Source organism: Triticum aestivum, chromosome 3A (genome assembly GCF_018294505.1).
Source record: "Triticum aestivum cultivar Chinese Spring chromosome 3A, IWGSC CS RefSeq v2.1, whole genome shotgun sequence".
NCBI classification, from domain to species: domain Eukaryota; kingdom Viridiplantae; phylum Streptophyta; class Magnoliopsida; order Poales; family Poaceae; genus Triticum; species Triticum aestivum.
The window spans coordinates 205,802,857-205,813,376 of record NC_057800.1 but is presented as its reverse complement, the minus strand read 5'-3'; the positions used below and the strand labels follow the sequence as shown (position 1 = coordinate 205,813,376).

The following is a 10,520-nucleotide window of genomic DNA, read 5'->3' as shown; positions in this document are numbered from 1 at the left end:
TACTACCGCGTGCCTTAGAATAACAACACTAGAAGTCCTTCATTTCGCAGAGACACGGAAAAACGGAGGATGCTCCAAAGAGCCAAAGGAAAGATGGTGCAAAAGGAGTAGACGTGTATGTCATGATTCCACCAAAACCTTTCCAAAGCGAACCCCTCTTAATAGTACATCTTTCCTACGATTCAAATCCACCGAAAAGAAACGTAGAGAAACACCGTCTTCAACAGTCTTCGAGGGGCATCAAATCGTCTTGTGCCTAGTCATGATATGTCTGAAATACTCAATGCATACGATTAGTCCGCAAAGCATTGTCATCAATCACCAAAACAACTAAGGGATAAATATGCCCTTACACCACTTCATATTTTTATGTCTAACTTTGACTATTAATTTTACCAACAAAATATGAGTCATATGCCACAAAAGTATGTCACTGGATGCACATTTTAGAGAACTTTTCGATGATATATTTTTTACGACATATAGCTCATATTTTGTTGATCAAAATTAAAATTCAAAGTTTGACACAAAAAATAAAGTGGCATTGTATACATAAATATGTGAACATAAAAATAATAATATGTGAACAAGTTTCTTTATTTTCATAAACATTTCTGTAAATTTCATGACCATTTTTTGATGTTTACAAAAATTAATATATGTCATGAACATTTTTTAAAAACTGCACATACAAATTTTTAAATAGTTATGGAATTTTAATGTATGCCATGAACATTTTTAAAAATTGAACAAACAAGGTTTTATACTTTACTGAACATTTTTATACATATGAACATTTTTGGAAATGTTGCAAACATTTTTAATGGTTAAAAACACTATTTTACATGCCATGCACATTTTTCATAAATTGGAGGAATAATGTTTTACATCTCATTGAAGATGCTATAAAATGTCATGATTTGTTTACATCTTGTGAACATTTTTAATGGTACCAACATGAATTAAAATGTCATGAACAATTTTTAGAAACGTGTGAACATATTATAAGTGCAATGACCTTTTTTCCCTTATTAAAATGCGTAAGCACTTTGTTTTTTTTAAATACAAAACCCCTTTATTAAGTGTGTGAGCACTTCTTTTGAGGTGCGTGAACATTTTGTAGGACTATATATAAAACCGTTTGCGTTCTCGCTAGCTGGGCCTGGGCTACAAACGAAGCGAGGTGAGGCGAGCCGAGGCAGACGCGCCCCTTCCACGGGAGCGCGGCGTCTCCTGCTCCCCGTCCTGCGGAAGGCGGCGTCTCCTCCGGCGACGACCGCCTTCCCCTCCTCCAGCGACGATCGCCTTCCCCTCCTCCGGCGAAGCGCGGTGTCTTCTCCTCCCGTGACGGCTCCCTGAATCCGCCGCGCCGCGCGTTTCTCGGCTCGCGTGTGAGTCCGCGCTCTCTCCTCCCTCCTCCCTTTGCTAGGGTTTTAAGGCTTTAAGCGGCGAGGACGACGGGGGTAATCAGTTCGTTTTCGTCCTGCAATTAGGTGGAGCGCAGGAGCGATTCCGGCGGCGGGGGAGGGGTGGCCGCGGCTGCTGTCGGGGGTCAATTCTCACCGTACGCTTCGGTCTTCCTTTGCTGTCGCATGGACTTCGGGTGTGCCGGTGGTGGCCACTGCCGTGGGATCGAGGTACTGCCCCCTGATACGAGCTCTGTTTCCCCCTTGCTTCATCTGCCCAGCGAATTGGTGCTTGAGGTCCTCGGATTTGGGCCCGGGTTTGTGGGTGGTGCCATGCCGTTCAACTTATTTCTACAGATTGAGTTGTTTGGGGGTTACATTCCTGTTTGTATGCTTATTAATTTGTCTTCCTCAGTCGCAGATTGTACCAGATTGTCTTCTTATCATACAATTGAAATTAATTGCAAAAGTTCCCTTGATCTGCTAGCATTTGAGTTCCATTCATTGTTTCTGGTGAACCATACGCCAAGTCATTGTCTGGCTTGTGGTATTAGTTTGTCAGCTGCTCCTTATGTAGGATTAGGTTTTGAAATCTCTCATCTAAGAAGGTACTGATTGTCTATTATTATACAGTTCCAGTACAAAGGTTTCCTTAATCACCTACGATTTGAGTTGGACACATTCTCTTCTTAGGTTTTGAACTAGTTTTGTTTGAGAGTTAGAAATTCAATCTAAATTTATTTCCGGAATAGGTATCAAACTGACAAGTAAATTTTTGCAGTGGCTTGACACTTGCTGTTTTAAGATTTAGCACCCATTTGTCTTCTAGAATTAGATATCAAATTGGTTAGTTGTATGCTCATATTCATTATACTCGTCCATTGTTTTGATTCCAAATGGTGGCAAGCCCCAAAGTTCCTACAAAACTGATATATTCACCTAGCTGTGATACTGATATGCATGATCACTTTTTTTGATTTGGCTTAAATGTTTACCCATGTTTTTTTTATTCTTTACAAACTGTCAAATATGCTGCCTCTTTTTGGCCTCCTTTTGTTAGAACCATGTTGCTGTTGATGCGCTCACTTTGCTTCATAACATTGCTACATGTGTAGTCTAGGGATAAGGTTGCAGCTAGTACAGATATGCTTTGTTTTGTTTCAAACATAGTAACTTTTGTTTCCTTTGCTTACAATCCTTTCAGGAATATAATTTTCTGTAAGTATGATGGTTTTACTCTTCAGTAACCAACTTCTTTCTGCTCTTGCATGGTATTTTAATTATCCAGTCACCCAGCTCCTTGTAGCCGTGGACTTTGGGTGTGCCGGTGATGACTACTGCCGTGGGCTAGAGGTGTTGTCCCTGATACGAATTCGGTATGCCCCCTGCTTCATCCGCTCTGCTAATTGGTGTTTGAGGTCCCTAAATTTGGTCCTGGGTTTGTGGGTGCTGCCTCGCGGTTCAACTTGTTTGTGCAGCTTGGGTCCTGGTTCCCTGTTTGGGGGTTCGTTTCTTGTTTGTTTGCTTATTAATTCATCTTCCATAGGGGTTTGCTTAACTAAAACTCTACTTCATGTAGGCTTTAGAATCTCTATTTTGGAATGTAGCAAATTGTCTATCATTTAATTAGAATTAATTGCAAAAGTTCCCTTGTTCTGCTAACATTTGAGTTTCATACATTGTTTTTGGTGAACTATACGTTAAGTCGTTGTCTGGCTTGTGGTATTTGTTTGTTGGACAGTTAATCAGCTACTTCTTATGTATCATTAGGTTTTCAAATCTCTCATTTAAGAAGGTACTGATTGTCTATTGTCATATAGTTATCGTACAAAGGTTTTCTTAATCACCTATGATTTGAGTTCCACGCATTCTCTTCTTAGGTTTTGAACTAGCTTTGTTTGAGAGTTAGAAATTCAATCGAGAAATTATTTATCAAATAGATATCAAGCTGACAAGTAACTTTTTGCAATGGCTTGGCACTTGTTGTTTTAAGATTTAACACCCATTCCTCTTCTAGAAATAGATATCAAATTGATTAGTTGTACGCTCATATTCATTATACTCGTCCATCGTTTTGATTCCAAATGGTGTAGCAAGCCCCAAAATTCCTACAAAACTGATATATTCACCTAGCAGTGATACTGATATGCATGATCACTGTTGTTTGATTTGGCTTAAATGTTTACCCATGTTCCTTTTATATTTTACAAACTGAGAGATATGTTGCCTCTTTTGGCCTCCTTTTGTTAGAATCATGTCGCTGTTGGGGCGCTCAGTTTGCTTTTTAAAATTGCTACATGTGTGGTCTAGGGATAAGGTTGCAGCTAGTACGGATTTGCTTTCTTTTGTCTTGAACATAGTACTTTTGTTTTCTTTGCTTAGAATCCTTTCAGGAATCTAGTTTTCTGTAAGGATGATGGTTTTGCTCTTCAGTAACCTACTTTTTTCTGCTCTTGCATGGTATTTTAATTATCTAGTCACCCAGCTCTGCACCCTGTTAAACTCTGAAGTGTGGTGGGTTTGGGAAATTTCTGGATAACTCACACATATACGGCCCAACAAACTCTAATACTATTTCATACACTGTTTTTGCTGAACTGGCTGTGATTGGAGTAATTTGCTTATTTGACAAGTTGTCATACTCCCTCGGATATGTGTATTATTCGGCATTATGCATTTGCGCTTACTAATTGATTAGTCTGACATAATTAAATATTTTCTTCCAGTTATCAAGCAATTAGGGATCAAATATGGCGTCATGCCAAGAATGAAAGCGGGCTGAGAGAGAGGCCGGGAAGAAAGTTGCACAGGCTTTCAAGGAAGGAGCTATTTGGAGGTTGAAGTTGCGTATTCTTACTTGGTTAATGTGGATTTTGCTATGCGCTGAGTGGATATCAACAAACCGGGTACATGATGGTCTGCGCATGGCAATTCTAGCAGCGCCATGGACAATCGGTATTTTGTATTGCTCTACGGATTGGGTCCGAGATGTTTGCTGGGTTCTTATGCTGTACATTTGGCCTCAATGGATGCTGAACCTAGTATGTATCCTCATCTTCCTAAATTTATTTCAGCGAATGGTGATATATAGCCTATATAGAAATACTATAGAACCCCGCACTTGATGATCATGGACTAGTTTATACTCCCTCCTTATATTAGTTTACAGAGGGAGTACTATCTAGGAGAGCAAGAACTAATTTAGCAATCCTTATGTATCAAAGTTGCAGAATTCCTTTTTTTGTGTGTGTTTGGCCACTCACAGTTCTGTTTATAGTCATTAACATCACTGTTTTGTTTGTGTGTGTTGCTCTATCTACTGCTTACAGTAATACTCCAATTTCTAGTACGAGTAGTATTAAACTATTAATTCTGTTGCTTGAGTTAATAGATAGCAGAAACCAATCCTATCATGCTTAAACTAATATGCTCCACAATTATTGGTTCGAAGCACATGTCTTTTCATAAGTTGTATGTTGCAAAATAACTTGATTTTTGTGTGTGTATGATCTAAAGATACCCGGAGAGGGATCAGTGAGACAGTATCTGAACAAGTATGGAGTTGTTGATACGCACCCAATTGAGGGTGGTGGTTCAGCGGTCATCTGCACCAAGTATGGTAGAAATCTGTGGTCAGGGTTTATTAAGGTGATAACTGATGCTCATAACCGGCACCAAAGTTGGGGCGGGCAATTCACTATGGAGGATCTAAGGATGAGTGGACACCGCTGCCGCATTAAGCGTGAACCCATGTGCGATGGAAGTTTTGCCAATCTGCTATTAGATCTGTCCATGTTGGCTAGGCTATTGCTGGTAGATGAATTCAGAGATTCCCAAGGATATCCAATTAGTTATATCCAGGAATTGTACAACTTGATGGTCTCCCCTACAGTTGGTTCATGTCCTTCAAAGGCAAAGAAGGAAAAGTTCCTTAAATTCCTGCACAACCATCCAGCAGTCAAGTCACCAAGAGCAGTCACGATCCTCATAAGTGCAGTCTTCCAAGCCTATAAATCAATGGGTCAAATAGAGAAACAGAAAGTTGATGACCTTGTGGCTAAGACCAAGCTTACTACTAAGGATTGGAGGGTAGACGCTGCGTTGAACTCGTTACTTAACAAGGTGTTGCTATTCAAGTACAACGACCCCAATAACACTCTGACCAGTTATGCTCCCAATTCGTGTGACCTTTTTAGGTTCTTACGGAACTTCCAGCAGCATGGCGGGGATGTAAGTTTTCTCATAATTCGAGTAATCCACACGCTTGTATTTTAGTTGTCGTCTGAAATAACGATATATGTTGTGCTTGACAGGCCAATCAGGGTGATAAAAAACAAAACATCTCTAACCTTGAGGAACTGGAGTATATTGCTTCATACATATTTCCAACTTTCATATCTACGCTTATTGAATATCTTGTTATGGTGTTGGATATGCAGGGGATGTAAGTCTAAAGTTTGATTTTGTTTGCTCTATTCAAAATTGATGTTCCATCATAACTGATTTGTTATGCAGGTTACAATATGCTTGGGAGAACTACACGTGTTCAGCTTAGAGACTCACAGTAATGAAAGGTAATTCTATCTACTTTAGAGAACATGGAAAAAGTCGTGCTTTCAACATGTCCCAGGTTTGGTGGTCCTGACACTTGTTTTTTTTTGGTTGAAATTGCAGAGAGAACACTAAGTGAGAAGCGATTATCAAGGACATGAGACCTGGGCATGTGGTTGAAATTGCAGAGAACAAGTGAGAAGCGATTGGCATGCAGGCCTGGACATATTCTGAGTTGACGAAGAATTAGTTGTTAGCACTCAATTGCAGAGCGATCAGATTAGCTTTTCTTGTCCTGATGCAGGGTATATCGTCTGTTTAGATGTATGTGCTTATTTTTGGTCACTCACCATTGCTTCGGTTAGCACTCGGTCTGTTTCAGACTAATAGAATTAGATGTTAGCACGCTGTCTTAGTTTTGGTCACTGACCATTGCTTCGGTTAGCACTCAATCTGTTTCAGACATCTAGAATTAGCTTTTAGCATGCTGTATGACTAGGCTCTCTTGAATGAGGACACTGCCCCTCTTTTAGCACTACGCTGCTTTGTTACTGGTCAATGGAAGTACTTGTTTTCGGTCACTGACCGTTGGTTCTACTTTGTATGAACTCCTATCTTTTTCATGACGCTGGCTGTTGCTTGTTATTGGTCAATCTGATTCAGACCTCTAGAATCTGATTCCCTTTAGTACTCTGTATGCACTTATATGGTTTTGTTACTTTGTATGACAACTTCCTGTGAAGATATAGTGCCACAAGGAGCCTGGCAGCTAACTCTACCTTTTAATCTCCCACTTATTGTTATCTCCTGGACATTACCCAAGGTAAAATAAAGCGGTCAAAATGGGGTCATCCCTTGCCTTCAATAAGAAGAGGACATTACTTAAAGCGCGAGATTGAGCTGGTGCTATTGTCTGTGCATACTGAAGAAGTACGGTGGCCTCACTAGCTTCCACTGTTTCTATACAACAAAACAGAGCTGCTAATTATTAGGTACTATATATCTCACTCATATTAACAATCTTACCATCTTCTCTTCACAAAACGCCACTATTTGTCAATCAGATCGACACCTAACTCCAAGTCAGGCTGAGAAATTCAAAAAAAAAGGTAAGGCTGAGAAAAATACATTTTTTCCTGCAAATACACAAAGCCTCCGTATCTTTCCATTGATAGAAGAATAGGGAATTAGTACAAAGTGATGGCACAACACATGCATGATCGCAAGATGGAGTGAACACGGTGCCCAGAGCAGAGAGACAAGAGAGAGAAGGGTTGCTCGGCCCGAACAAACACACAACACAGCTAAACTCCCTAACATGAGAAGCAATCTGACCCAATGTCGGCGGTAAAACCGGCAGACCTCAGGGTAGGGGGTCCCGAGCTGTGGATTTCAAATCGTTGGTAACATGGGATGAAGGAGACAATATTTACCCAGGTTCGGGCCCTCTCGAAGAGGTTCCTGCTTTGATTGTGTTGATGATGATGTATCGAGTACAGGCTTGATCTACCTCAAGATCGTAAGTAGAGATCTAACCCTAATGCTAGGTGTATGTAGTTGTGATCGAGTCCCCCCTACAGGCTAAACCCTTTTGATGCGGAGCATCCTACGGCCATCCCCATGGACCTGTCTACGTCTGCCCAAGCACCAAGTGGTCCGATGACAAGAGCTCGTGCCCGCGCTATCGAAACCTATGTGAACTCGCTCCTCTTTGAACTTACACATTCCGCATGTGAGACATGGCTACTACCTCAATCAGAGACCTTATGCATGCTCAGGTACTTGGATGAGGGACGTGAAGATGCTATACATCAAACGGACAAGACGGCGACGACACCAAGTACAAGAACCAAGTGGAAGAGCTGCCAGAAAGCTACAGCCAGCGGACGACCGGTAGTTACCGGACGTCCGACAGCTGGAGGTCCAGCCAGCCAGAAGGCCCAGTGAGGAACACTACAACGGACGGACGACCGACCCATACCGGGCGTTCGACACCCTCCCGCGCCTGGACGTCTGACCCACTCCGGAAATCTAGCATCCCTGTTCCAGAACCAAAACACCAGCAGACCGAGGCTTTCCGGACGACCGACCAGCGGACGTCCGACTGCGTCCGGAAATCCGATGACGCCTCAGCCGAGCCGAAACGTCAGAAGTCCGGTCCTTACCGGACATCCGGTCTCTCGTGAGCCATCGGATGACCGGTAACTACCGGACGTCCGACGCCTATCTAAGCACAGTTTCAAGTCCAAGGCCCATGTACCCCCTCACTTCGCCCTCATTTGCACTAAGACTATATATAGGACCCCTCCTCCTCCTAGCTAGGGTTAGCAAAGTGATAGCTCATTCATATTAGAGCCTTTGCTCCTTGTATCCACCTCCTCTTGCGAGAGAGGGACTACTCCCATGGAGAGCAAGCCCTCCATGTGAGAAGATCCTACGGGATTCAAGACCCCGAAAGGGAAGATTCATATCCGGATATCAAGACATCTCTGCTCACTGATTGGGAAGAATTACCTATGTATCTCAGTGTGTTGACTTTGGATCTTTGTCACCTTTATATGTTATGTGGATTTAGCGTATGTGTAATTGGATCTTGTTTATTTAGTGTTTTTCCTCTCGTTTCCCCTAGTGATCAACATTTATACATGATAAATATTTTTCACATACTTGTTCAACATTTTTATATACTTGTCACTTTTATACATGATCAACATTTTTCACATACTTGTTCAACATTTTTATATAGATGATAACCATTTTCTCAAATACTTGTTCAACATTTTCCAAAATTCTTGTTCAACATTTTTCAATACTTGTTCAACATTTTTGTATACATGATCAATATTTTTTTCAAATACTTGTTTAACATTTTTCAAATTCTTGTTCAACCTTTTATTCAAATACTTGTTCAACATTTTACAAATGTTCTTGAAAAAGTGTTTTTTGTAATATATATATTTAGAATATTTTAAAGTATAAACAAAAGTAAAAAAGGAAAGCAAAAAATAAAAACAAAAAACATGAAAAAGCAAAACAGAAAATAGGCTGGTGTTTCTCGAGCGCATGGGACGGCTTAGATGCTTGCGCCCTTCAGCGAGTCAGACGCCTCGACTCGCTGAACGCGAGACAGAGCGGTGCCCCTGGAGGGCGTAGTTTTTTACCGCCACTATTACTTGAGTTAGCAGTAGCGGGCACTAATTGCGGGCCGTCACTGATATTTTTGGACAGATTTGCTCTGGGACCAAAAAATATCAGTGACGGGTACATTTGGCTGCTCGCCACTGATAAGTCAAATATTAGTGGTGGGCGCAGTTTTGAACATGTCACTGGTAACATTTGTTTCATGACAAATCTGGACACCTGTTTTTTTATTGAGGAAACACAGTGGGGAAGACCACCACTGTAACTCATTTTCTATTAATTGGTGGGACAATTACAGGTGGCTATACACATGTATGCCTGAATGTATACAATGGGATAAATTACAAAGTGTCTAGCCAAGCTTGCATTCCCTCTTTTAGACTAGGTTTTGTCTTCTTGATGATGGTGCTGATGTGCTCCTTGAAGCATGATATGCAATATGCAGTGTCTTTGGTTTTGTTGTAAAAAATGATGGCATTTCTGTGTTTCCAGATGCTCCAAACACAAGATAGCTTTTGTCCCATTATATTTGGTAGACCCTTCTTGAACACTATTAATGCTAGGATAGACTGCGAAAAGGATGTTATTACTATTGGTTTGGGCGATATGTCTCATGATTTTAGTTTTGCTAAATTTAGTAGACAACCCCGTGATGAGGAATTGCCTAGTAAAGATGAAATTATTGGTCTTGCTTCTATTGCCGTGCCTCCTAGTGATCCTTTAGAACAATATTTGCTAGACCATGAAAATGATACGTATATGAATGAAAGAAGGGAAATAGATGAAGTATTCTTTAAACAGGGACCTATTCTGAAACACAACTTGCCTGTTGAAATCCTAGGGGATCCTCCTTCACCCAAGGGTGATCCCGTGTTTGAGCTTAAACCATTGCCTGATACTCTTAAATATGCTTATCTTGATGAAAAGAATATATATCCTATTATTATTAGTGCTAACCTTCCAAAGCATGAAGAAGGGAAATTATTGAAAACTCTGAAGAAGCACCGTGCTGATATTGGATATACTCTTGATGATCTTAAGGGCATTAGTGCCACTCTATGTCAACACAAAATAAATTTGGAGAAAGATGCCAAACCAGTTATTGATCACCAATGACGGCTAAATCCTAAGATGAAAGAAGTGGTAAGAAAAGAAATATTAAAGCTCCTTGAAGAGGGTATAATTTATCCCGTTGCTGATAATCAGTGGGTAAGCCCTGTCCATTGTGTCCCTAAGAAGGGAGGTATTACTGTCGTTCCTAATGATAAAGATGAATTGATTCCACAAAGAATTATTACAGGTTATAGGATGGTGATTCATTTCCGCAAATTAAATAAAGCTACTAAAAAAGCTCATTACCCTTTGCCCTTCATTGATCAAATGCTAGAAAGATTATCCAAACATACACATTTTTGCTTTCTA

General features: G+C 40.7%; 1 protein-coding gene across 1 annotated transcript; it reads left to right on the top strand.

Annotated features, from left to right (window-relative positions):
• The first annotated feature begins 1,157 nt into the window (after positions 1–1,157).
• Positions 1,158–6,610, top strand: LOC123060974 (uncharacterized). The gene is made up of 8 exons (XM_044483851.1): positions 1,158–1,391; positions 1,494–1,637; positions 2,695–2,782; positions 4,133–4,447; positions 4,923–5,636; positions 5,720–5,850; positions 5,922–5,980; positions 6,081–6,610. Exons 4-7 carry the CDS (start codon positions 4,271–4,273, stop codon positions 5,959–5,961), a joined length of 1,062 nt encoding a protein of 353 aa, XP_044339786.1. The 5' UTR covers positions 1,158–1,391; positions 1,494–1,637; positions 2,695–2,782; positions 4,133–4,270; the 3' UTR covers positions 5,962–5,980; positions 6,081–6,610.
• The last annotated feature ends 3,910 nt before the right edge of the window (positions 6,611–10,520 follow it).